The 27,541-nt window shown below is 51.2% G+C and overlaps 1 protein-coding gene across 1 annotated transcript in view; it reads left to right on the forward strand.

The window, feature by feature from the left end:
- KSR1 (kinase suppressor of ras 1) overlaps positions 1-27,541 on the forward strand; it is a 164,410-nt gene that overhangs the window by 115,384 nt on the left and 21,485 nt on the right. The window contains exons 3-9 of the mRNA XM_025363170.1: positions 9,400-9,547; positions 14,525-14,984; positions 15,166-15,170; positions 20,366-20,426; positions 22,642-22,725; positions 24,202-24,263; positions 24,365-24,471. Of these exons, the coding sequence (XP_025218955.1) occupies positions 9,400-9,547; positions 14,525-14,984; positions 15,166-15,170; positions 20,366-20,426; positions 22,642-22,725; positions 24,202-24,263; positions 24,365-24,471 (927 nt within the window). The remainder of the gene's footprint in view (positions 1-9,399; positions 9,548-14,524; positions 14,985-15,165; positions 15,171-20,365; positions 20,427-22,641; positions 22,726-24,201; positions 24,264-24,364; positions 24,472-27,541) is intronic.

A 27,541-nucleotide genomic window follows, 5' to 3' on the forward strand; every position in this document is an offset into this window, starting at 1 on the left:
GGAAAACCACAAGGGCTGCCTGAGGGGAGCAGGAGCTCCTGAGAGGCCTGTCTCCTAGTTGGACCCCCATGGGGCAGCTCCGAAACCCGACAGCTCTTGTTCCTAGGCAGAGGATCCTGGTTCTCCTCTCTCCAGCTCTGGGCTCACTTGCTATGGCCTGGCTCATCTCCCATCTGAATGGACCAACCACCCCAAAGGACAGACCTCACGTGCTGAACACCGGGGTGTGTCCCTCTGATGGAGGGCATCTGTGATTTGGCTCCTGGCCCCACAGGGGACCCACCAGACTCCAAGGCTGGCGCCCGAGGCCTAGTTGACAGTCTGGGTGCCCTCTGGCGCCAGGGCCCTCACTGGCTGAATTCCGAGCTCTCACCCTGTGCATGTGGAGGAGGAGGGGACTCGTCTGACCATTCTCTTTTTCAGTGATGTGTCCGAGCAGTGGAGACTGGGGATGGGGAGCAGTAAAGATGCCAGGGACATGGTCACACCCAGGAACCCCTGTTTAGTTCTGTCAGTGCCTTGACCCCCAGGAGAACTGGGGTCCCCCATGGGGAGTTACGTCTCTAGCCACACTGGCACCCTCCTCATAGGATTACCGCATCCCAGTTTGCCGGCAACAGTCCCAGCTGAGGTCTGCTGTCAGGGCTCTGCCTTCTATAGAGGAAAAGTATCCCTGTTGGGGGGCATGTCCTGTGCCTACCCTCCTCTGTAGCCCCATCGTCACCCAGCTGCCATCCCAGAAAGGGCCTCTGACCCCAGGCCCTCAGCTTTAGCCCCTGCACATAGCCCTGTTTTGTGCAGGGAGGGACTTTCTCATTTGCCAGTCCCCTAGAAATTGAGTGTCACCCAAGGTTAACGCAGCCCTTTGGCTGTGGCTCACCCTCCCATGTCTCATCCTGACCCCACTTTTCCTTTTGAATGTTCTTTAAACATTTAAAAAATTTAATGTATTCATTTTGACTCAAGTTCTAGTGTGGGATCTTGTGGATAATACTGTGTCTTTTTTTAAAAAAAATTAAAATTTTACAATCACGCATTTTGTAAAATGTTGCAAAACATCTTGGGTGTAGGGAAAACCACCCTGTAAAGGCCTCCCCATCTCCTCTCTACATTTTGGGAGTAATTGGGGATACACCAGTGCCCAAAGCTGGAGTACCTGTGTGTGTTTCTCTAATGCAGGACACGTCTGGCCATTTTCACACAGGAGCCTTGTTTTAGAAATGTGTGTTGATGATGCAGAGAAAGTTGACAAGATGTGAGTGTGCCCGAAAGCCTGTCCTGCTGTGTGCTGGGGTTTAGGTGGGGAGGTGGGAAAGGAGGAGGAGCCAGGCCCAGGGCCACCAGGAGGGGGAGCCCAACAGCATTGCTGTGTGTTTGGGGGTTGCCAAACTCTGGCCCATGGGCCAAATCCAGCTCAGCACCATTTTTTGTAGAGCCTTGTGAACTAAGAATGTTTTTTACATTTTTGAACTGGCAGGAGGAATTAAAAACAACAATATTTCGTGACCCGTGATAGTTACATGAAATTTGTTTCAGTATCCATAGTTAAATTTTATGGGAGCACAGCCACACCCATTTGTGTACGTGTTGTCTGTGGCTCTTGTGGTGCCACAGCAGCAGAGTGGAGCAGTTGCAACAGAGACCATGTGGCCCATAAAGCTGAAGAGACTCTGTGTGGTTTTCAGAAAAAGTTTGCCCATTCTCTGGATTTATAGAAGGAGGAATGGGGCCTTTCCACACTGATAAGGAGAGCAAGGAGGCAGCCACAGGACAAACTTTCCAGGAGGGTGGGCTGGCCTGGAGAGAAAGTGGTGGCTGTGATGACAGTGGGTGCAGCGGAAAGCTAGAGATCTGGTCCCAGGCAGAGTTGAAAAGTGTCAGCCTCCTCTGAAGGACTGGAGTGGAGGCTAAGTGGGATTAAAAGGGAATGTGGAGAGACCTCCTTGGAGGAGCCTCCTGCAGCTGCTTTAAACCCCACTGCCAGAGCTTACCCTAGCTGGGCCCAGGGATAGAGCGGTGGGGGGTCTGGAAAGTCAGATGTGACCTGTGATGCCAGTGGTGGCAAATAAACGCTGCCCTGGGAAAAACGGCTCACTTCATAGTGCAAGGCAGTGGACACCAGGGCTGGCTGGTGGTGGGTTGAGATGGCCTTGTTCTGTGTGACCTTGAGCAAGTTACCCGCCCTCTCTCAGCCTTATCTCCCATCTCAGGCTGTTAGGAGGATTGCATGTGCTGACCTCTGTGGTTCATCTGACAGAGTGCCTGGCACGCAGGAGAGATGTGTAATAAATGCTTATCGCCCTTTCTTGTACCCCGTCATCTCCTTCTTCCCTTTGACCTGTATTCCTCCACACCCACCACTGTAGCTTCTTTCTAAACAAGCTTTCAATCCCAGGTATACCAATGCATACATGAGAAAAAGCCAATCCCAAAGGTTCCAGTTCAAGCCCGGCTCCCCACTGTGAGCCCCTACTTGCTTTGTGGAGAGGGAGGCAGGGACCTGGGCACAGGAGAGGACGTCTCCTGGGACAGCTCTGAGCTTGGGCTGGGCTGGAGGTCAATGGAAGGAATGTGGCCTCCTGAGCACAGCTGTCCCCCAGACCTGTTCTGCCCTGGGCTTCTTTAGCCAGACGATGGGCCCCAACGCCTGTCTGCCCTCATGGTCCCCACCTCCAGAAATTCTGATTTGGCCGGTCTGAAGTGGGGCCCAAGCATTGCGATTCATTTTTAAAGTCCCTGGAAAATTCCAGGGCACAACCCGGATTGAGAGCCACTGATTTGCTCTAGGCAGAGCCACTCATTTTATAAATGGGAATTCCGAAGCCCGAAGAGGGGTGGGGACTTGTCCGAGGTCAGGGGCATTGTAGGTACCCAGTCTGGCTCTTTCCTTCACTGTGCTGGCCTCCAGGGAATGGTGTTGAGAGGGGATTTGCCTTCAAGGAAGGGACTGACTCTCCCAGGAGGGAGCTTTGTTCTCCTTGCTTCCCAGGGGTGGGGTAGTGAGGAGGCTGGGTCCAGAACTGGCCACAAGCAAAGCCAGCATCCCCAGGCTTTCTTCTGATTTCGGTGGAAATCAGCCTTGGAGGCTGCCTGACCTGCCTCAGCCCTTCCTGTGCCTCCCAGAATATCTGACTGTTACTATCCAAGTCTCATTCCTCCCTCTCCATCAACCCCAGCAGTGGGTGCAGGTAGGAGGAACATCTGTCAGGTGCTCCCTTGCCAATTTGAGACATGTGGCTGCCAGCCTGGGCTGCTGTAGAAACCTTCTCCACTTGCTCCTCTCTCTCTCCTTCCAGCCCCGCTGGGCTCTGGCCTCAGAGGGATGTACAGGGTCCTATGTCACCACTCACAGGGCTCTAGGAGCTCACCTTTGGCCTCTATGGTCTGACCAGTTCCTGGGGGAAGGGTCTGGGGTTAAGGATCCCTTTCATCACGGCCAGGGAGGCTGGGGGATGCACCTGCCCATACACGCCAGTGATCCAGGTTCCACAGATGGACCTGTGTTCCAGCAGCCCTGCCTGAGACATGTTCTAGGGGTGCAAAGCTGAACAGAAACAGAACCTGGGTTTGCTTCTTGATCTTCCTTCAACCCAGCTTTCATCTGTGTTCTTGTGTGAAGTGCAGTGTGTTTGTATACATGACCAGGACAGCAGTGGTGCTGCCCCTGGCATTTTCCTGGTCCACCTGACTGGCCACAGGGAGTGTGGTGTCTCTGAGTGTCAGCCGGCCCGGGTTTCTAAGTATAGACCCCAGGCAGCCCCGTGGCTGCTAGTAAATCCCGGGATACCATTTGATACCTAACTGGCCCTGAGCTGCCGGCTTACCCAGCATGGCCTGTGATGCCAGCCTCTGCCAGCTGCTGGGGGAGGGGGTAGCACATTGGCCAAACCCATCCTCACCCTCCACTGGAGAGAACAGAGACAGCAGTCTCCTGCTAATGACATGACTGGATTGTCACAGACTGGGAGTGACTTCAGCGCTCAACTGGCCCTGCTCTCCAATTATTATCAGAAAGAATAACTTAATCCCACCTACTGGAAAGCATATCTCCTGGTTTGAGGGAGACAGGTAGAGGCAGGAAGCCAGTGATCTCTGACGCTGTCACTCTGCTCCTCATTCCTGCCTCCCCACCTGTGTGCACCCATGCTAACCCTGAGACTTGTCGGAGCTGGGACTGGGCATCTCTCAAGATGGTTTGGGCATCTCCTATGATGGTCTGGGCATCTGTGTCTTCCGTTCTTGGTTTCTAGTTCCGTATTTTATTCTTTAGACAGAAGCTGGGGTGGGCAGTAATTCTCCTGGAAGCAGTATGGACTCCCAGCCAGGCTCTCCAGAACTTTGGGGTATGGGCAGAGAGAGGGGCCTTTTGCCATTGGCTTTGAGACAAGTTAGCATCTTCTGGGCACCTTCTGGCAGATGGGATGCCCTCCTGGGGCACTGGGGCCTCTCAGACCTGAGAAGGTTTCAGAGTGGCTTCACCTGCAAGTTCACCTTCAGCAGGTGGCAAAACTGATTCCCTAATTTGTTTTTGGTTTAGAGATGATCCAGGAGAGTTGTGAGTTACTCTGCTTTGAAACATCTTCCTAAATCAGACTTGGCTATGCCTATCACTGTGGGTGAGCGAGTCATATCCATGTTTGAGGTTTCAGGGGTGCTGAGCTGCTTTGGGGCACTGTTGAGTCATGATACTGGGAGATATCAGGGCCCCTCGCAGGGGCTTTCACAGCCACGAGACCTTCCTAGTAGCTTTCCTTTCTTGATTAAGTTAACATTGGGTCTCAAAGTCAGTTGTAGAGATAGGAGGCCGGGCACTTTGTTTCCAGGGTGGGCCCCTCACTGAGAAAGCCAAGCCCCTGGAGTACTTTCTACTGGGCCAGCATCCTTCCCTGTTTACCTACAGAAATACAGTTTTAGACATAACTCACTGACCAGATTAACCTTGGAAGGCATCAGATTCTTCCCATAGGGTCCCCGCATGTTCCTCCACCCCATGTTCCTCATGGACATAATTTGTTTTGTTTGCACAGATTTGAATTAGTTATCACCATGTAAAAGCTAGCCCTTTAAAAATGAAAATTCATATTTCTTTAAAACCAGAAGGTCTGGTGCCCCTCCATTGCCTGCCCCTTTCCCCAACACCAAGGGAGGGAAGCGGGGGGTTTCTGTTTAGCATTGCTATTGCTGCCGTTGGGTTTCTTATCCAGTAGAAAGGCAGAGAAGTGTGTTAAATCAAGTTTAGCCTAGAGCTGCCTCCTTAGATATTTTAAGTTCAGCCTAAAGGTTTTTCTGTATATCATGAACTATAACAAGTGGAGGTATAAAAACACTGTAGACTACACTTGTGCCCATCACCGAGTTTTAGCCAATCAAATGTAGCCAACTGTTCGAACCTTGTTCACACAAGGCAAAGGAGCTGTAACCAAGCCAGCTGTTTCTGTACCTCACTTCTATTTTCTGAAAGTAGGTAGAAATTAATTTACTTGGAAAAAAATAATTTCCCCTGAAAGGTGGCTGCTGTATCCCAAGTCTTTGCCAGGTTAACAAGCGACAGCATGGAATATTTGGAGGAGGTTTGGAATCGTGCACATGTGGGTTTCAATTCTGCCCAGCCACTTGTTAAGCTGTGAAGTCTCTGAGCCTCAATAAGATGGACTTCATCTACTTGCTGAGTTGATTAAAGATAAAGTAACATATACAAAGCCCCGGGTATACTGTTCTGGCAAATAGTTTGTAATAATAAATGTAGTTATTATGTTTGAGAACTTGAAACTTGGTATAGGTGAGGAGGAGAGGAATAAAAAGAAAAAGAATCTCTGTTTGTATCAGAGTTAGGTTGAAGATTGGGTTTCCTCGGCCTGGCTCCCTCTCCGCCCCCATTAAACATCTCTGTCCTCTTCTGGGGAAACTACTGAGTCATCACAGCCTTGGAGTATGTGGTGGAGAAACAAACGGAGGACACCCTTCCAGAGAAGTAGAGGATTGCTTTGTTCAGATAAGGTGAAGGTCGCTTTTGTGCTTGCCCTGACGGTATTGCCAAGGTGCTCTTCACAGTCAAGTGAAGGCAAAGATATCCAAACCTCATTTCAGTGGAAGACAGGCTAAGGGAAAGAAAGCAAGACACGTTGATTGAATAGAAGCTTCTGCATGGCACCATTTGTCTAATCTGCCTCCCCTGTTGGTGCTGTTCTCATCAGTGGTTTCCTGTGACACTTTAGTTTTATCTTCTGGAAGGCAACCAGGGCTTTGGCCAACCAGTGATGAGCTTCTTGGTACAGTTATATGTCTGGTTTTGTTTTGGTGTGAATCCTTCTAAATGGTGATGTGATTCTTGCCTACAGCCCTCAAGATTGAAGAATATACTAACAAACTATAAAAGCATCTGCCATCAGCGGGTACAGTAAAAAGCGAACAAACGAAAACAAAAAGCCAGGCCTCTAGCTCCAGCCATGCTATGGGAGAGAGGGTTATGGGCTGGGTCTCATACCCTTAGGACTCAGCCAGTATCTTCATCAGGGTTAGTTTTGACGCTTGAGGCAAAGAATTACAGCATGTAAATGGAATGACAATGAAATTAGTCCTTAAAAGTAAAGTTAGACACAACTTGCTAAAAATCATTGTAAATTGGCTTAGATTCTCAAGAACTGTGAGCTTTATAGCAGTCATTTGATGTGGAATGTCTGACCTTCTCTGTTATAGAAAATCTAGAAAATATAGAAAGGGTTAAAGACAAAAAAAAAAAAAAAAAAAGTCTGATCTGGTCCCATAGCTCTTTGAACTCTCCCTGCTCTAGTGCGCATCTTACTGCATTGTAGTTACCTGTTTAAATGTCTGTCACCCCTCTCACTTGGCTGCAGGCCACTTGAGACCAGAGGCATGTCCCATTGGTTTTTGATATTTGTCCCAGGCTTGGTATTGTTGCTGGATAGGGGTCCCATTCCAGATCCCAAAAGAGGGTTCTTGAGTCTTGCACAAAAAAGAATCCTGGGTGAGTCCATGGACTAAAGTGAAGGCAAGTTTATTAGAGAAGTGGAGAAACAAAAGAATGGCAACTCTGTAGGCAGAGCAGCCCTCTGCTAGTTGGCTATTTTCATGGTTATTTCTTGATCATATGCTAAACCAGGGTAGATTATTTGTGAATTTTCTGGGAAAGGGGCAGGCAATTCCTGGAACTGAGGGCCCCTCCCCCTTTTTAGACCGTATAGGGTAACTTCTGGGCATTGCCATGGCATTTGTAAACTGTCATGGTGCTGGTGGGAGTGTCTTTTAGCATGTTAGTGCATTATAATTAGCATATAATGAGCAGTGAGGAAGACCAGAGGTCACTTTGGTCACCATCTGGGTTTTGGTGGGTTTTGGCCAGCTTCTTTAGCTCATCCTGTTTTATCATGGGGTCTTTGTGACCTGTCTCTTGTGACCTCCTGTCTCACCCTGTGATTAAGAATGGCTGACTTCCTGGGGATGCAGCGCAGCAGGTCTCGCCCTCATTTTACCCAGTCCCTATTCAAGATGGAATGGCTCTGGTTCGAATGCCTCTGACAGCGGCATGTGGCTCCAAGTAGTCAGAGCTGGAGAGGTTTCCTCCCTCCTTGAAGAGAGGAAAGGGCACAAGTTTTGAAGTCCGCTCAGCCTTGATTCAAACATTCACTCTTTGTATTTTCCATTGCTTCATAACAAATTTAGCAGCTTAACACACCACCCGCTTATCAGCTCATGGTTCTCTAGGTGGAGGAATCCAGGTAGACTCTGCTTACATCCCTACTTGGGATCTCACAAGGCTGAGGTCACGGTGTAGGCCAGGCCTTCCTCTTACCTGGAAGTTCTGGGGAAGAATCCACTTCACGTTCATTCAGGTTATTGGCAGAATCCATTTCCTTGTGGCTGGAGGTCTGAGGTCCTCATTCCCTCAATGGCTGTGAGCCAGGGGCTACTCTTTTTCCCAGAGGCCACCCCCTTTCCCCTCCTACTTCAAAGTCTGCTGAGTCCTTTTCACACTTCAGGTCTCTGACTCCTCTGTTACCAGCTCAAGAGAACCCTTTGCTTTTAAAGGGCTCTTGTGATTGGATGAAGCCTACTTGGGTAATTTCCCTTTTGCTGTATATAGTAATCCCCCCTTATCTGCAGGGGATATGTTCCAGGACCCTCAGTGGATGCCTGAAACCATGGATACTACTGTGTGTGTTTGTGTGTGTGTGTGTGTGTGTGTGTGTGTGTGTGAGAGAGAGAGTGTGTGTGTATACACTATATTTTTTGCTATACATACATACCTCTGATAAAGTTAGTAAGTTGGCACAGTAAGAGATTAATAATCAACAATAACAAAATAGAGCAATTATAGCAATATACTATAATGAAAGTTACAGGAATGTGGTCTCTTCTTTCTCTCAAAATACCTTACTTTCTGTACTGTTCTCACCCCTCATGTTGTGATGATGTGAGATGATAAAGTGCCTGTGTGGGAAGAGGTCGTGGCAGTTGATCTGATAACCAAGACAGCTCCTAAGTGACCAACAGGCTGGGAGTGGAGACAGTGTGGAGATGCTGGACAAAGGGACAATTCACGCCTCCGGTGGGACGGAGCTGGATGGCCCAAGATTTCATCACATTACTCAGAATGGTGCATAGTTTAAAACTATAAATTGTTTATTTCTGGAATGTTTCTGGCATTTTCCATTCAATAGTTTTAGGCCATGGTTGGCTGCTGGTAACTGAAACTGCAGATAAGAGAGAGACTGCTGTAATGTAAAATGATCAGGAGCAACACCACAGAACGAAGGTCACAGGACCACCTTAAAATTCTGCCTGCCACTTTCTTCACCGTGTGGCCTAGTGACCTCGTGCAGGTGACATAATCTCTCTGAGCCTGTTTCTCCAGCTGTCCAGTGGACCCAGTGAAAAGTTTTGACGGAAATCAGGTGGGGCAGTTAGTGCCTCCGCAGTGTTTGGCGAGGGTTTTTTTTTTTAAATCCTTCCTTTCTTAAGCCAGTTTGATTTGAAATCTCTCTTGTCTGATTCAGATACAACAAAACTGTGAAGGGCCATCTTTGTCTGAAGTACTCGTCATCCTAAAAAGTTGTTATGATTCACTATTTTGTTTTGTTTTTTCTGTGCAGAGGAGTAAGAAGAAACAAGCTGGGCAACATGCCCTCGTCCAAACCTTTCTGGTCTTTACTTCTTCCCCTCACCCCCCACCAAGTCTGCTTCAGCTGCTGTCTCTGGGAGCCTGGAGGGTGGGGGCCAGGGAGCTCTGCCTGTGTCCCCAAGCACGTGGTGGCTCTGGTCAGAGGCCGGCCCAGCCAGCAGCTGGCCCCTGCCACTCAGCAGGAGGCCAGCCTGAGGCTGAGGGGCTCCCGGCCCGGCTGACTGCTCACCGCCTCTCTGCCTGTCCCTCTGTCCCCTCAGGAGATCCCCCACGACCTCACGCTGGATGCCCTGCTGGAGATGAACGAGGCCAAGGTGAAGGAGACGCTGCGGCGCTGCGGGGCCAGCGGGGATGAGTGTGGTCGTCTGCAGTATGCCCTCACCTGCCTGCGGAAGGTGACAGGCCTGGGTACGTGGGGCCTGCCACCCTCTCCCTTGCGTGGCCTGGTGCCCTGGGGGCTGTGGCCTTCACCATGGTGGGTGATGGAGTGGGGCAAGCGTGGCCCAGGGTTTCTGGGGCAGCCTGGAAAGCCAGGGTTGGATGTTCACAGCCTCCTGAGAAGCTCTCCCAGGGTCCTCAGGGCTCTGGGTCCTGCTGGGGCTGGCCTGGCCAAATCTGAGGGGGCTTCAGCCATGCTTAGAAATCCCAAGCCTGTCTGCTGGGCTGGCCTGGCCTGGCATGATTTCCTCTCTGTGGAGGGCTCTGTGTACCCTCTGCCAGCTTCCCACATTCCAGCCCCCAGCGCTCTCCCCGCCTTCTCCTGTCCCCATTGCTGGCTGGGTTCTGTGCTCAGAAGGCACACGCTGATGTGGGCCTGAGCCAAGGGTGATTAGGGAAACTCTATGGCTCTTTAGCTGGGAGTTTGTATGTGGCTGTCCCAGGCAAAGTGTGTAATCCTGGCCTTGCCACGAGGTCCTTGGGAATTATTCACAGGCTTTCTAAATCTTGCCTTGGAAACAGCTTCAAATGCCTGACTTAATGCTCCCACTACCACATAGATAAGGCATTAAAATATGCCTCATGAATGAAATCAGGCCTGCTTTTTAATTATCTGAGGCCCCTGTCTTATCTCCGTCTGCCTGAGGCTTAAGGAAGGCACTGAGGTTTGTATTCTGCCTGGTTTTTTTCTTCCCAGAGAGGATCGGACTTAATTTCTTCTCTGCCCTCATTGTATCAAGTCCTCTGAACACGGCACAGTGTAGAAAGTTGCACTCAATTCAGAAAATCTTGATCTGTTAGGTCTCCTGGCAGCTGCTGAAAATCAACACAACAGAGATGTGGCTGATGTTTTTGGTCCCACATATTACAGGAGGAGACTGAGCCCAGAGAGGGAAGGGGCTTGGGTAAGGGCATACAGCAGTCGGTGACGGAGCCAGGATTTGAACCTTGGGCTATCATGGCGATTGGTTTGTACCCATGCTTGCCACCCAAGCTGAGATCTTTGGGGGTAATTTGTCAGCCCTTCTTTCCTTCCTCTTCATGTCTGGATTTTAAAGAATTGTGAAAGAGTCAGCTTTTAAGTGGTAGTGACCCATTTGTGTCATGAAGGCTGCTGTCCACTTGTCCTAGATGCCAAGGGAGGGAGACCACTAATTTATGCATCTACTGTGTGCCAGGCGTGTGACACACATATCGTGGCCACACCGTTGTAAGAGGTGGTGCTGAGCTCGTTTTGTAGCTGAGACCTCTGTGACCACTGGAGGTGTTGGATGAATCATCTGGGGCCTCACACCTGGCATGGAGCAGAGCTGGGCTTTGAACTCAGGTTTCTTGTTCAGAGGGTGCTTTTTCCAGCAGGCCCTAGAGGAGGCCCCTGAAGAAGAAGTTTTCTAGGTTTCTTCTCTCTCATTTAGTCTCAGCTAAGTTCTGAGAGTTCTCAGCTAAGTCCCAGCAGAGTTCTGGCCCCATCACAGTCCAGGACACAGGCCTTTCATCTGCCCAGTGCTGGCTGCACTTCACAGGCACCTGCTGGGATCCGCTGGATACCAGTGATCCCGTCAGATCATGCATCACAGCATCTTCACTGCACCCCCTTGGGGCTTGGTGAGAGCAGTCTAGTCACAGTACGGATGGGCTATGGAATCAGACCACCTGGGCCCCGTCTGGGCCCAGCACTCTGCTTGGCCACTTAGAACCTTTGGGACCTTGCTGAGTTACTTTACCTCACTGTGCCTCAGTTTCCTCATCTGGAAAATGGCAGTGATAACAACACCTCTCTCAGGGTTGTTGTGAAGAGGAAATGAGTTAACGTAAGTCCTCAGACCAGAGCCTGGCATGTATTAGATGTTCTTTTCAGTGTGAGGCCTATGAGGTGATAGAAAGTGTTGAAGTCATTTCCTTTGCAATCTCTGGTCTAAAGAAAGGTGAGTGAGCAGCTGGGCATGGTGGCCCAGGCCTGTAATCTCAGCATTTGGAAGGCGGAGGCAGGCTGATTGCTTGAGCTCAGTAGTTCAAGACCACCCTGGGCAACATGGCAAAACCCCGTCTCTACAAAAAATACAAAAATTAGCAAACAGTGGTTGTGTGTACCTGTAATCCCAGCTACTCAGGAAGCTGAGGTAGGAGCATGGCTTGAGCCTGGGAGATAGGGGTTGCAGTGAGCCAAGATCATACCACTGCACTCCAGCTTTGGTAACAGAGCCAGACCCTGTCTCACCCAAAAAAAAAAAAAAAAAAAAAAGTGAGTGAAGGATGGTTGTCTGTGCTGGTGAATAGGAGGTGAACATTCCTGCTGATCCAGTCCTTCACCCGAGGAAGATATCACTAACCCACAGATGCTCGGCGACTCTAGTGTCATTCTCAAGCAGCCACTGCCAATCAGCTGGTGTCAGTGCACACATCAGGACCCATTGGCCGTCCTCAAGTGGGCCCAAGAGCAGTGGTGATTAAATAGGCAACTTGCAAATTTGGGGCTTGTTTCCTTTGGTGGCGGGCTTGGTCATAGATTCATGAAATTCATTCTTTCATCTGCTCAACAAGAAACCTGGTTGGTGCCTCCAGTAGGCCAGTCTATGAACTACAGTGTTAGTCATGGGTGCAGCTCATAAGGAGCAAGTGGTATGGGAGCACAGGGACTGAGCAGCTCCTGTCCGGTCGGTTCCTGAATGGAAGGTCACTGCAGTCAGGTGGGAGGAAGGGTGTTTGAAGAGGGGATGGGATGTACAAAGAAACTTGTGAATTGGGAAGGCTAATTCTTCCCCCCATTCTTGATAAGTGGCTTGACCACCTCTGATGATGGGGAACTTGTTACCTCCCACAGCTGTTCCGCTGTAGGTTATTCAGAATCAGTAGCATCGTGGGGGGTGCGGCGGGGAGCATGGTGCTAAGACCGAACTTTTCAATTCCCATCCCACCACTTTCTTAAATGTCTGGCCTTGGGCAGTGTCTGTGACCTCCCCGAGTCTCAGTGACCTCCACTGTACACTGGGGAAAAGAACAGGCATTGCCAGAGGGAGGAGGGAGGCAGGGCAGGCTTGTACAACACAGGTGCATCAGTCCCTTCTCGCAGGCTGTAAAGAAATACCTGAGGCTGGGTTGGTTATTTATTTATTTATTTATTTATGAGACGGCCTGGAGTGCAGTGGCATGATCTCGGCTCACTGTAATCTCTGCCTCCCGGGTTCAAGCGATTCTTGTGCCTCAGCCTCCCAAGTAGCTGGGACTGCCAGTGTGCACCACCACACCTGGTTAATTTTTGTATTTTTAGTAGAGATGGGGTTTTGCCATGTTGGCCAGAATGGTCTCGAACTCCTGACCTGGTGATCTGCAGGACTGGATAATTTATTTTAAAAAGAGCTTTACTTGGCTTATGGTTCTACAGGCTCTCCAGGAAGCATAGCGGCTTCTGGTTCTGGAGCGGCATCGGGAAGCTTCCAGGCATGGCGGAAGGCAAGGGGGAGTGAGGCGTCCCACAGGGTAGGAGCAAGAGCAAGAGCGAGCGGGGACAGGGAGGTGCTACACATTTTTAAACTCACTCTCATGAGAACAGCACCAAGCCAAGAGGATGGTGCTAAAACAGTCATGAGAAACCATGCCCATGATCCAGTCACCTCCCACCAGCCCCCACCTCCAACATTGGGATTACAATTCAGTATGAGATTTAAAGTTCTTAGCAAGACATTCAAGGCCCTTCCTGATCTGGCCCCACTGGGCTGACCCCTCCAACTTCATCCCCTGCCTCTCCCCAGCTTGTCCTTACCTCTGACAGCACACAAAACCCTTTGTAGTGACCAGAAGGTGCCATATGCCCTTACCTTCCCATATGTTGTTCCCTCTGCCTGGTGCTCCTTCTCCACCTTCTTCCATAGTTGACTCAGCCCAGGTGCCACCTCCTCTGGGAAACCTTCCCTGGCACACTCCCTCTCTCCACCCCCACAGCTGATTTAGGGTCTGCTCCTCTGCAGAGCCCCCTGTGTGTCTCTGTCCTGGCACAGAGCATACATACTGTGTTATGTGCCTGTCACGCCCATTCGACTCTTCAAGCACAAGGATGGGTCTTTTTAGGCCTTTCCACCCAGCATCCAGCATGTGCTTGAATGGCTGGAGCTCAAGCCCCACAGAGCCACACAAGCCTCAGGGGCCTCAGGCAGTGGGTCATGGTAGGGACAGCCCACAGTCACTCAAAGGCTGGCGTAGAAGAAAGTGGCTGTTGGTCCCTTTCTTCCTGGATCTTTTTTCACAAGCCCTGGGGCACTTTGCTGTTGGATGCTCAGAACAACCCCTTGTCCCAATGTTTGAATTTTCTTAAAGTGGAGTTTTTCCTTCCTTCACATACCCAGCTTCCCTTTCCTAACTCCTAAAGATTGGTCACCCCTTCAGTTTCTGAGGTCACCCACTTTTGGGGTGGGTTTCCTAGATTGCTCCCCCAAGACCTGCCCTTAAGAGCCCTGCACGAGCCAGTTCCTCTCTGAGCTCTGCTTCCTTCTCTATGAAACAGAAATACAGGTTGAGTATCCCCTATTTGAAATGCTTAGGATGAGAAGCATTTTAGATTCTGGGTTTTTTTAGATTTTGGAGCATTTGCACTATGCCTACTTGTTTAGCATTCCCCATCCCGAAATCCGGGGTGCTCCCATGAGCATTTCCTGTGAGTGTCATGTCGATGCTCAGAAAGTCCCAAGTTTTGGAGCATTTTGGATTTTGGATTTTCAGATTAGGGATGCTCATCCTGTGGTAGTATCTGCACCGAGGGCCTCGTGGTTGGCTACATAATGTGTGCGCATGAGTGAGAAGCCTTTATAAACCAGGTAAAGGTTGGTAGTTGAAGCCTTCCCTTAAGAAACAGTGCAGCCTCACACCAGGTGTTGAACATCTCTGGCTCCTGGCCATCTCCTTGTGAATGCCTTCCAGCCCCGACCATCTGTGACTTCACGTCTTGGTCCACAGGAGGGGAACATAAGGAGGACTCCAGTTGGAGTTCGTTGGATGCACGGCGGGAAAGTGGCTCGGGGCCTTCCACGGACACTCTCTCACCAGCCAGCCTGCCCTGGCCCCTGGGGAGCTCCCAGCTGGGCAGAGCAGGCAACAGTGCCCAGGGCCCACGCTCCGTCTCCGTGTCAGCTCTGCCTGCCTCAGACTCCCCCACCCCCAGCTTCAGTGAGGGCCTCTCGGATACCTGTATTCCCCTGCATGCCAGTGGCCGGCTGACCCCGCGTGCCCTGCACAGCTTCATCACCCCGCCCACCACACCCCAGCTGCGACGGCACACCAAGCTGAAGCCACCGCGGACGCCCCCCCCACCCAGCCGCAAGGTCTTCCAGCTGCTGCCCAGCTTCCCCACGCTCACCCGGAGTAAGTCCCACGAGTCTCAGCTGGGGAACCGCATTGACGAGGTCTCCTCGATGAGGTGAGTGCTCCTTCTGGGCAGCTACCAAAAGTGCCCTCTGTGATTTTCTAATTATAAAGATACATGGAAGGACCAATAAAATCAACCCCTATAGAAGCATGTAAAGTCAAAAGTAAGAGGTACCCCCATCTTTCAGTCCATTCCTCAGACTGCTTCAGCGGTGTGGCCTGAAGCCTTCTAGATTTGGTTCTGTATGCACACGTGCGTGCACATGACGTGATGCCACGTATGGGTCAGGGTAGGCCGGGTTACACGGAAATAACAGATATCCCCAAATTGCCAGGTCTTAAAGGAACAAAGATTTGTTTCTTGCTCATGCCGCCTTGTCCATCTTGTCCATCATGGGTCAGCCTCCTTCCGGGCCCAGACTGTCTGAGCATTGCTGGCCACGGTGGCAGGGGGAAAAGTGAGTTCCAGATGTCATGCCCTGGCAATTGAGTATTCTTTCTTGGAAGTTCCACTCACCATTCCTGGCCCAACCTGAATGAAACTGTGCTCTTTGCCCACACGCCCAGGAGGAGAGAACTGGAATATTTGGTGGAAACCACTAGTGACTATCAGATACCATACCATCTACTCTGTCCCATGACTTGTTTTTTCAACTTCCCTTGGTATCTCTGGGAACATCATGTCAGTACATCTTGGAATATTTTACTCTTTTGTTTAGTTTTTGACTTAAAAGTTTTTTCTATCTATGGATTTTGAACAAGTGAGACAGTCACACGATCCAAAGTGCAGCAGCTCTGTGGCTTCTCAGGGTTCACGGTGAAAACTCTACCCCACCATTTGTATTCAGTCACGTGGTTCCCCTTTCAGGAGCCAGCCAGGCTAGCAGTTTTGTGTATGTCTATAATTATGTAAACCCCATTTGTTTGACTTGTTCATATTATTTCATTGTATAGTTTATCTTGTCCCCTTCTTGATGGGCATTAGATTATAGTCTTTTTTATTACAAAGATTGCCCTTGTCAATATACCCTTGTGGGCAGCACAGAAAGAAAGGGAGAGTTCTCCTTGGGTGCCTCTTACCTTCTTGTACCCCTGAGGATTGGGGCACCTGGTTTCTCTCCTCAGCCTGGGCACCACTTTTCTACACTTGATCTTAGCCAAAAGGTAAAGAAGCGACAAGGGCACCCATTTTCTAGGGGGTTCCTTGGGCTCTGGTGTATCTTGGGCCTTGGAGTCGTCTTTGGAATGGGCCTGATCCCCTCTCCCAGTGCATGCTGTTCAGGTCCTTTATGGGATGGAGCCTGGACAGCTCCGATGGGTTTGAGTGTGCCACCCAAGGAGGAGAGATCCAGGTGTCACTGACCCTGCTGTTCCCTCTTGGGCTGTCCTGCTGGGGCCTGGGTCCCACCCAGAAGGGGCTGTAGAATGCAGTGATGATGGCCACACGAACATGGGTCAGAGGACATCTCACAGTGGGCTCAACCCAGTCCCTCTGTTTCTGTCTTCTCCCAAGAAGAACATTAGGAAAGCTCTGGTCTCATTCGCATGCTGGAAGGTGGCAGGGACACAGCCTCAGGCAGATGATACAACTAGCCTCAAACTCCAGCCAGTAACTGAGCCTCAGACCCTGGGATTCTGAGTCCAGTCCCTGCAGAGTTACCAGAACCAGCACTGACGTGACGCTCAGGCCACCTCGCTGTTCTGGTGACCCCTGAGTGCTCTGTTTCCTCCAGCTCCATGTGTTCTTGGGGGCAGTGGCAGCCCCCTGGGGAGGCTCAGGGTGTGTCCCTGCGTGACTCTCCTTTCAGGGGCTACCTCTGCTCTGCATGGCTGTTATCTCTGCCTTCCTGTCCAGCCACACCCTCTCCAACTGATAATTTTTTTTTCTTTTTCTGAGAAGGAGTCTCGCTCTGCTGCCGAGGCTGGAGTGCAGTGGTGCAATCTCAGCTCACTGCAACCTCCGCCTCCCGGGTTCAAGCGATTCTCATGCCTCAGCCTCCCGAGTACCTGGGATTACAGGCATGCGTCACCACACCTGGCTAATTTTTGTATTTTTAATAGACACAAGGTTTCATCACATTGGCCAGGCTGGTCTTGAATTCCTGACCTAGGTGATCCACTTGTGTCGGCTTCTCAAAGTGCTGGGATTACAGGCATGAGCCACCAGGCCTGGTCTCTCCAGCTGATTTACCCCTTTTCTTGCCTGGCTCTGGGCCAGGCTCTCCCACTGTGCGCCATGTGACCTACTCAGCCAGCCCCCTGAGGCTCAGTTTTCTTGGCTGTGAAATGGGCTGAACTCTAATTACCATGCTTGGTTGCTGGCGAGGCTTATGTAAGCTAATGTATTAAAGTGCACAGCACTGAGTTTCAATGTCCCCTGGGGAGGCCCGGGGGATGCCCTTCTAGTCCTTTCCATTGAGGAAATGTCCCCACAGAGATTGCAGGGGTTCCCACAGTCACTCAGCCACAGCCTGGCCTCAAGCCAGGCCTCAAAGTCCTGCATCCCAGCCCCTTGCCTGCTCCCGCCCAAAGGTAATGTTCTAGGAACGCGCCGAGCCAGCATGGTGACGTAATCCCCCTCTCTGCTTTTTGTCTCCTCTAGGTTTGGTAAGAGCGATTCATTTCCATCCCCTCTACCACCTGGGAGTCGTGTGTGCGTTGCTGTCGCCATCGGGGGTGGACCTCTTTGACCCCCCTCTTAGCCCATTCAGCCTCTCCATAGTCCAGAAGCAGAGGTGCTGGTGACCGCCTCAGGAAATAACCCTAAGACAGGTGGCCTTAAAGTGACTGGCTGGCTTCAGCCTAGCTGGCAGCCGTTCTCTGAGAAGCAGAGACCTTGAGCGCATCTCGGCCCATGGGCAGCCCCATGAAGAGCCCTGTCTCCACCTTGCCCTTGCCCACCGAGACTCTCCAGCAGGGACTCTGGCCTGCTGGGCTGCCATGGTAAAGCAGCGCCCCCGGGAAGGCGGTGCCATCTGCCTGGTTTCAGTGGACTTTAGCCATCCCCAGAACCCCACCTGATGTCCCGGGACCCCACTCTTCAGGAGAGGGACATTCCTGGAGGCAGAAATGCAGCACAACTCTGAATGACGCCCCAAAAGATGGGAGGTGCAGATGCCCCTTTGGGATGGGAGGACACATGGGCAACCCTTGACCCCCTTTCCCACCCCTACCTCCAGGTTGGGAGCACGTTCCTGCACGTGGCTGTGCTGTGGGGCCTCGCTCATGAGTCAGAGTGGAGGGAGACAGCTGTGCCTCTGGAGTCTGCTTTTAATTGTCTGGAAATGCAGAGATGTCTGGTTTTTGCCTGAGCAAAATAGGAGTTTATTTTTGTACTATCCCAAGCTGGCTAGGAGAGTCACGTAGCTGTGGGCGGGGTCTTGGGAATGAGGAGGGGTGCAGCATGCAGGAACTATGCTGAAGTGGAGCTGGCTGCAGGAACCCCAGGGAGGCACAGGGGGAGCATGAAAAGGAGCTACACTTCCCTCCCTTAGTGCCCTGGCAGAAACTGCCAGGGCCCTTCACAGAACCTTGGAGGAACATTCAACACCTCCATCTCTAGGACAGCCCCAGCCCTGCCATCCTCCAATTGCTATGGTAACACGGGGACTGGAGCAGTGAGATTGTTAGGTCTTCAGGGCCAGTGTCTCCATGCAGATCAGATGAAGGCAGTGCCTGGCGCACATACCACCTCACTGCCCATGCCCACAGAAGATGGGGCAGATCGTAGGTGGCTTTGGGGCTAACTGGTTGAAACTCCAACATAGTCTGTTTCTCCTAGGCTGGCAGCTGGCGCCTTTAGCCCCACGTGTTTTTTGTTTTGTTTTGTTTGTTTTTGTTTTCTTTTGAGACGGAATCTCGCTCTGTCACCCAGGCTGAAGTGCAGTAGTGCAATCTCAGCTCACTGCAGCCTCTGCCTCCTGGGTTCAAGTGATTCTCCTGCCTCAGCCTCCCGAGTAGCTGGGAGTAAAGGTGCCCGCTGCCACACCTGGCTGATTTTTGTATTTTTAATAGAGACGGGGTTTCCACCATGTTGGCCAGACTGGTCTCAAACTCCTGACCTCAGGTGATCTTCCTGCCTCGGCCTCCCAGAGTGCTGGGATTACAGGTGTGAGCCACGGCGCCCAGCCATCCCCATGCGTTTTGGTGGCCTTGGCTGCTGATGGGTGGGGTGAGCCCCAGGAGGAAGTTGGGACAAGTCAGCCTCATTGCAGATGTGCCAGGGAGAGCTGCAGGTGAGATAGATTGTTCTTATCCAGCTCTCCTTGATGTGGGAGGACCCAGTACCTCCAGCACGCCCTTCTCATGGAGGTTATTTATGTGGTACTTGGCCTTAAGTGAACCAGCACTTCATGAGTCCAGCTTTGTGCTAGACCAGCACTTGGGATTGAGGAGGGCAGTGGCCACCCTTGGGGGACCTTCTGACTCAGAGGACATGAGATGGCCACACTAGAGCACTGTGTTCCTGACCTTTCTGGGTCACAGGTCACCTTGATGATTGGATGAAAGTCTTAGATCTTCTTTCCAGAGAAAAGCCTACAGCATTCTACTGAACCAGTCCAGAGGGTTCCCGGATCCCCGAAGCCCACCCATGGGCTGGCTCTGGGAGGCAATGGCGCTGAGTATGGGGGCGTGAGTTGAATGTGCGGGCTGCTGGTGGGTGGAGAGAGTGCTTCCAGCAGTTTGTCTACTGCACTAGGGATGCCTGTTCTTACAGGGAATCCCAGGCTGGGAGAGGGAGCGCCCTCCAGGAAGGCCAGCAGGAGAGGCACCTCAAAGCGTATGGCCTTTCTCTCAGCAGAGAAGGAGGGTGCTCAAGAAGTCCCCAGAGGCTCAGGCTCATACCTGGGTGGGGCTGGCCCACGTGAGAATGTGGTAAAGCTTCGCCTTGTCCTCGCTCTGTCTGCCCAGATCTGGCAGTGGCCTCTCCCAGAGGAATATCCTCCAGGGGCTTCTGCCTGGAAAGGCACTGGATGGGCTGACTAGCCTCGGCTCTCCACCTGAGGTAGACAGCTTCAGCCATTTACCAAGAAGTACCCAGAATCAAGCCCCTGCACACTGGGGGCCTGTGGTGTGTTGGTGAGAGGTTGCAAGAGGTTGGGCTGTATAGAAGCTTCTCTCCTCACTCTGACTTTGCCTTCTGCCTCTCCAGCCTGCCTTGCTCCTCAGCTAGAAACATCACAGAGGCAGCTGACTGAGCCATCCTCAGAGGCCAGGAGCAAGCTAGAGGACCAAGCGAGGCGAGGGGAACCATGCCATGCCACTGGGCTAGCCTGGCCTGCTCCTGTGTTGATGGATATAGATCAGGGAGATGCTTATGTAATAAACCATTGCGCCCCCCTCTAGCCTGTGGTCTCTGAACTAGGAAGTCACGGGCACGAGCTGTCGCCTGCGGAGTTCCTCAGCCTGCCCATCCGGCCTCTTTCCCCGCAGATCTCTCGCATGGATCCCCACAGATGGTACGGAGGGATATCGGGCTGTCGGTTACACACAGGTAGGCACAGCGGGCCTGGAGGGGGATCAGGGCACAGAGCCGGGCTGGAACCCACATGGGACCGGGAGTTCTGGTCTCTGTTTCTCAGCGAGCTCTTTGCCTCTGACGGGTCTGTCCATTTCCATTTCACCTGTGGGACATGGCCCTGCACTTACCTGGAACCCTTGCCTTGCCAGGGTGGCCACATGGACTTGCACCTCCGTCATCTGCACCTCCTCGGGTCTCTTCCTCACTCTGCTTAGGGAAAACACTTTCCTTCTTTCCCAGGACACAGGTCCCAGGAGAAATAGGGTCAGGGTCATGGGAAGGAGTTGCAGGAGCTTCCCCTGCATCCGGTGAGATGTCACGTGAGTCCTGAAACTGGCTGCACATCAGAGTCTGCTGTAGAGCCTGTTGAAAATCCAGATTCCTGGGCCCCACCCCTAAGGTTCTTGCTCCCCTCACCTGCAGTGTTGACATGAGAAGTAATTAAAACCCAATGAGGGAGACAGAGAGCACGTGTGCATATGTGTGAGCCTCCACAGACCTGGTTGCATCTCGAGGAGGCCAGATTGCAACTCCTTAAAAGGCACTCCATGCAGTTGGGTATCCCCTGCCACCAGAAGCTCCCATCTTTGTTGGGTGGAGAGAGTAACATTTATGGATCTCTGCTACACAGCGTATCTGTGATCCTTCCCAAATCCTGTGAGGCTTAGCGTTAACCCTATTTGCAGAAGCGTCTGAGGCATCTTACAGCCGGTAGTAAGCAGAAGGCAGAATTCAAACCCAGCCGTTTGTCCCCAGAGCCTCTTCTCTTTCCCTTGTGCTGAAGGCCTTTTTTGGCCTCTGCTGGACCAGTGGAATTTCTTACAGAGAAGCTCTGTAACTCAAGTTCAGAGAGCTGGGATCCAGACCCTGTTACACAGCATCCCAACTGTGGCACCTTGGGAACATCACCTGACCTCTCTGAGCTGGTTTCCTTGACTGCACACTAAGAATCCTGGACCTGCCTCACTCCCTGGCATGGGCATAAGAATCAAATGAGCTAGTGTTAGTGGATGCATTACAAACTGCTTCCCAAATGCTGTTGGCATTTGTTCTGTTGTTACTGTGATATACAATACGTTAAAAAAAAAAATCTGTGTTTCCAAAAATATGAGTTATTTCTGCTCTTAGGCCTCCCCACCCTGTGGACCAGCCTTGCGCTTTTTTTCTGGAGGACACTACCCACTTATCCCCCATCCTTCCTTGAAATCTATCTTTCGAGTTTTCTTTAATGTTCTACATTTTGGATTGAAAATACACTGATACGTTGAAACGTCAACAGAAAATTGCCCTCTTGTTCCTGTCCCCAACTCCTCAGTCCCCTCTGTAAAGAGGTCTTAGCTGTGTGTTGTCTTCTAGAGATATTTTATACAAACAAATATGTATGTATGTTTTCCCCTTTATTTTTTACTCAAATACTGCATATGTTATACACAATCTTATACTTTTTTCCAAAAATGGAGATACAATTTATATAGAGCAAAATGCACAACTATGTGTGTGTATGTGTATGTATTCGTACACACCTGTGTATACCATCCAGATGAAGACGAAGAACATTCCAGCACCCAGAAAGTTACCTTTAGTTCTCCCTAGTTTGACAGTGCTACCATTCAGTGGTATTCACTTCTATCGTCATAGCTGAGGTTTTTTTCCTGTACTTGAACTTGATGTGAATGGGATCGTATCTTATTGTACCTTACTTTTTTAACTTGACAATGTGACTTGGAGATCATTCCATTTGCACAGAAAGAGCGTCCTTGTTTTAGTTTCTTGCTGCATAGTGTTCCATTGTTTGGAAAGAGCATACTTTAGTCATAGCCCCTATCAAAGGACATGTAGGTTATTTTCCGTCTTTATGCTGCTAACATGCTGCTGGCATACCTTGTCTATGTATCTTTCAACATTTGTGGCCTTGTGTTGGATAAATTCCTAAGAATTCCTAAGAACTGTTGGGTCAAAGGGTATGCACACTTGTACTCTTGATTGCTGCTGCCAGATTGGTACTGCCAGATGACCACACCAACTTCAGCATATTGACAGTGATGACTTTGCATCTGGGAGAGGGCCCATGGGGCTCTGGGATGGAGCCAAGACTCCCAGTTGCCCTGGAGCTCCGTGGGAACCCTTCTGTGTCTGAGCCTTGGCCTCCCAGCCAGTGCGAGCATGTGCCTGTGTCTGCCCCCTGCAGGTTCTCCACCAAGTCCTGGCTGTCGCAGGTCTGCCACGTGTGCCAGAAGAGTATGATATTTGGAGTGAAGTGCAAGCATTGCAGGTGATGGGAAGAGGAGTGGGAGTGGGAGGAGCAGACACTTTTCGTTTAGTAAATCAGAGTTCGAACACGCTTCCCTATACTTGCTATTCATAGTCCTATTCAGCACACCAGGGAGTGATCAGGCCTCTTCAGCGAGATTAAGCAAGTTACTCCGCGAAGAAGGGAATACTTGAGGTGGGCTTTGAAGGATGAATAGAAGTTTACAAGATAGACCAAGGGGGAAAGAGAATTCCAGGCCATGGGAAGGTCTTGTACTAAGGCCCGGAGGAATATGAGGACTGTTCTGGGACCTGTAAGGAGTTCTGAAGTTTAGCCTTACATTTTGAAGCCCTCGAGAGGCAGACAGGCGATGCTAAAAACAAGGAGTTGGCTTGCGGACGGGGAGAGTGAGCGCAGGGTATACATTCTGTACAAGTCCAACTTTATTTTCTCATGCCTTGTGGTTTCTGGTGGGAAGGAAGGGCAAGGATAGGGAACAGTGTTGGCTGGGCAGAGTGTGTCCTCTGCTGTCCCACTGCCCTCACCTAATGCAAGGTGGCCTTGGAGGTTCGGTGTCCAGCCCACTCTGCCCCTGCATTGTTGTATGACCTGGGGCAAGGCACTTGACCTTTCTGGGCCTGATTTTTAATGTATGCATCAACCATGGGGATGGCTCTGAGAACCTGAGCTAGTGTGTGTGATTCCATCTGGGCTCCAGTCACACGGTAGATGGTGGGTCTTGTGCATATCAGCTGGACCCATCACTTTCCCAGCGACTCTCCTGACCTCTAGGGAGTTGCTGACTTCTCTCTCTAGTCTGGGTCTCCTGTGGCTCCTGGCCACTTGGCTTTACATTAGGAACCTCTAGTTCCCATCATGTGGAGAGCACAGGATGACCTCTGAGCCCAGGCTGTCCTGCGATGCAGTATGAGGTTGATAGGACACCCTCAGCCCATTAGAGAGAAATCTAGGACTCAGTGCAGAAGGCAGGACCACAGTGAGAACCCAGTTCTTTCCAATCCTAGCCTGGGGCTGACCCTCAGACCGCACGTTCCATTGCACAAATGTAGCTGGAGGGGCTGCCCTTTGAGTCCCTGGGATTCTTTGGTAAAGCAAACACTATCTGTCTAATTCGTCTTTTTTTTTTTGTAAGTTCAGATTTGTCTTGAGTTTTTTCAGTATGGGTAGAGGGTCTCCTTTTCTTTACAAAAGAAAAATAGGTGGGCAACCTGGGGCAAGTCGAAGTGGGCATCACGAGACCTACTTTGCTGTGAGGATGGGTAGATGACACAGAACGTGGTAAATGCTCAGCATAGCAGCTCAGTGTAGCAGCTGCTATTACTATTAATATCATGGTGTTCTCTACTTTCGAGCTAACATTTGTTGAGAAGTTTGTGGAAATGGAGACAGTCCTGAGTGAATGCTACACAGAGCTACCCATGTGTGCCCGAGCCCCGCATGTGGCGCTCCGCACGCTAACCTCCCCTTCTTTACCAGGTTGAAGTGTCACAACAAATGTACCAAAGAAGCCCCTGCCTGTAGAATATCCTTCCTGCCATGTGAGTTTTCTGTCTTCCTCTCCTCTGCTTTCTGGATTTCAGTGAATCAATCTTTAGCTTGACCTGTTCCCTGGTGATGGGTTTTCCCTCTTTTCAAACAGTAACTCGGCTTCGGAGGACAGAATCTGTCCCCTCGGACATCAACAACCCGGTGGACAGAGCAGCCGAACCCCATTTTGGAACCCTTCCCAAAGCACTGACAAAGAAGGTACACTGGGTAATGCTGGGGAGGACCCCCTTCTGCCACTGGACGTCCTTCCTATAAAGCACCCCTGCCTCAGAGGCTCAGTGGGGAAGTGGGATGTGACACCACAGTCTCAGATTTGTGGCCAGAGGGTGGCCTTGGGAATCATATCTTGAGCCACTAGGAGGCTTTACATTTAAGTTGTGGTGGTACAGCCGTGATTCCCAGTCCCTTCTCCTTTGAGCTAACACTTCCTGTGTGTTTAGCGTGTACCGGGAACAACTTCCATTGCTGTTTCATTTGAGCCCCACAATAGTTCTGAAGGGTACATACTGATCCATGTCACAGGTGAGAAAACAGCACAGCATCCCCTGAGAGCAAGATACAAACCCAGAGTGGTAGCCTCGGCAGCCACCCAGCCGCAAAACCTGGGCCCTTAGTCGCAGTGCGGTAAATACACCTTCAGTTGTTCGTTAAAGCAATTGCCATGACCGCCACCGAGCAAGGCTCTGCTGCCCTCATAGGAATACCCAAAAGTAATACAAACAGTGCATTTTCATCCATAGCCAGGTCAGGCTTCTCTGCTGAGGCAGACGGGTGTCCTCTGCAGCTAGACAGAGTCTGCAAAACCTGTGTCCCCCAGGAGGGTTGGCATACCTGTCATTGGCCCCTTTGCACAGGTGTGCCTGGCATCTGGGAGGTGCCAGTGCTGATGGCTTCTGACAGCAGCTCCCATCCTGGCTGGCTGCAGGCTGCTGGCTGCTGTGGTTTTGGCTGTGTATTTTTAAGTGTGTTTTACCTGCAGCCCCAGAGCAGGGGCTTAGCGTGTGCCCCTCTGATGAGGAGCATGTGCCCAGTTGCCTCATGGCTGTGACTGGCCATGTGGCTCAGGCTGGAAGAAAAAGACAGGCAACGTGGCCAGTTTGTACTGGGGACCCTAAAGGTACAGCTTCAGGGGCTGCTCTGGGAGAGCCAGGGCCATCTCTTACTGTCAAACAAGAAGGCCAGCTGTCCCAGGCCTGACTGTGCCATGGGCCTGCACCTGTCCTCTCTCCTGCCTCTCATTTCCCTCTGGTGGTGGCTTCTCACCCAGAATGGGGAGGAAGAGGGGAAAGATGATAGGGTCCTGTCTTAGTCTGTTCAGGCTACCATAACAAAATATCATAGACTGGGTAGCTTAAAAACAATAGAAATTTGTTTCTCATGGTTCTGGAGGCTGGGAAGATCAAGGTACCAGCAGACTCGATGTCTTGGGAAGGCCCACCTTCTCACAGATGTCACTCATACCACATCCTCCCATGGTGGAGGGGCCCAGCAAGCTCCCTCGAGCCCTTTCATGAGGGCACTAGTCCCATTCCTGAGGGCTCTGCCCTGATGACCCAATTACCTCCCAGAGGCTTCAGCTACCAGTACCACCTCCTTGGGTGCTAGGGTTTCAGCATGTGAGCTGTGGGAGTTCACAGTCATTCAGACCACAACAGCTGCCTAGCCCTGGCTTTGAGTCCCAACTCCTCTCTTGCTTCCATGACCTTGAGTGAGCCACTTGACCTCTCTGAGCCTCACTTTCTGCTTTGTAAATTGAGGTTCCTAATGCTTCATTCACAGGGTATTTGAAGGGTAAAGAGAGAATGTTCATGAACTTGTAGGGAGCAGTACCATACCATCAACTAGTAATTATTTTCCCAGCCCGTCACAGATAGGATCAGTTCCTCAGCAGGAATGCAGTGCCCCCTGCCCCCATTGCCAACAATGTCATCATTGCCCCTGCCTCTCCTCTCCAGCTACGCCTAGCATACCCCCCATCCCTATGCATTCTGCACGACCCCCTGCCCATCATGTTCACTCCTGCATCTCCACCCACCTGGACACCACCCCTCAGCCCTCCTCACAGCACTCTCTCTCTGTTCTACCTCCCTCATGAGCCCCTCCTGCGTGCACCTCCTCAGCCTCTAAGCCCACACGGTGGTGCCAAAGACCTCTCGTCTCTGAGAGCGTTGGCCCTCCAGGATCCCACTGAAGGTTGCTATGATAACATGAGCTGTTACTGAGTTCTCACTAGGGGCCACACATGGTGCCGAGAGGTGTGTTTATCCTGTTCGTCTTCGACCTCTTCTCCCAGCACCTGCCTCTCCACCCCTGCCCGCCCCATTCCCCTTCAGCACAGATGCTCCCTGAGGGCCCCGTGATGCTGTCTTGCTCTCATTGGCACCAGCCACACAATAGGCAGTCAGGAAACCAGCATGTTGATTGTTGAATGATTGAACAACACTGTGATCCGGCAGGTGTTACCCCCATGTTACACAGTGGCTCTTAAAGGTTGGGTCATTTGTCCAGGGTCACAGAGGGACTGATGGAGGGTCCTGAGCCTTGGAGAGTGAGTGAGAAGAGGGAGGGCTCAGTGGATCCAGCTCCCACTTCTAACTTGGCGCCATGTGATGTCAACTATCCCTGGCCAGTAGATTCCAGAGGTCACTGTGTACGCCAGAGCCTTCATGGCGTGCAGCAAATAAACCTGTTGAACTTAGCATTTAACCCAACTTGGCCTCAACTTCTTTAACCAAGGAATTCCTCTCCTACCCCCAGGGGAATTGATGTTTGCATTCAGGAAGCACTTTTCAGATCCAGGTCCTGCCTAACTTAGAATCCCCTGGAGCCCTCTCTCTGTTGGTCTTCTGGCCTTGCTGGGGCCCAAACTTCTGAGTGCTCCTAGCTAGCAGGTCTGCAAAAGAATGTGGAACAAGCATGTATTAGTCACCTGCTATGTACCACCCACTCCCACCTTTGTGATGCTACTGGTCAGCGCAGTAACCCTCTGCCATAGGTGTTGATGTTTTCATTTTGTGGTTGAGGAAATGGAAGCTCAGAGAGGTAGAGGAAGTTGCCTAGAGTCACCCAGCTAAGTGGTGGTGGAAGCTGGCCGAGAATTCCAGTCTGTCTGCCTCCAAACCCCAGTGCTCTTTCTTTTTGGCCACAGGGAGAAGCTGGAGCTTAGGCCTCTCTCCCTGCCCCCAACTTTCTCCCTTCACCCACCTTTTCTCATTTCTAGTGCAGCAGCCCTCCCTTCCCCGGGCTCTCTGGTCCTTGCTCCCACAGG

Source organism: Theropithecus gelada, chromosome 16, assembly GCF_003255815.1.
Source record: "Theropithecus gelada isolate Dixy chromosome 16, Tgel_1.0, whole genome shotgun sequence".
NCBI lineage: Eukaryota > Metazoa > Chordata > Mammalia > Primates > Cercopithecidae > Theropithecus > Theropithecus gelada.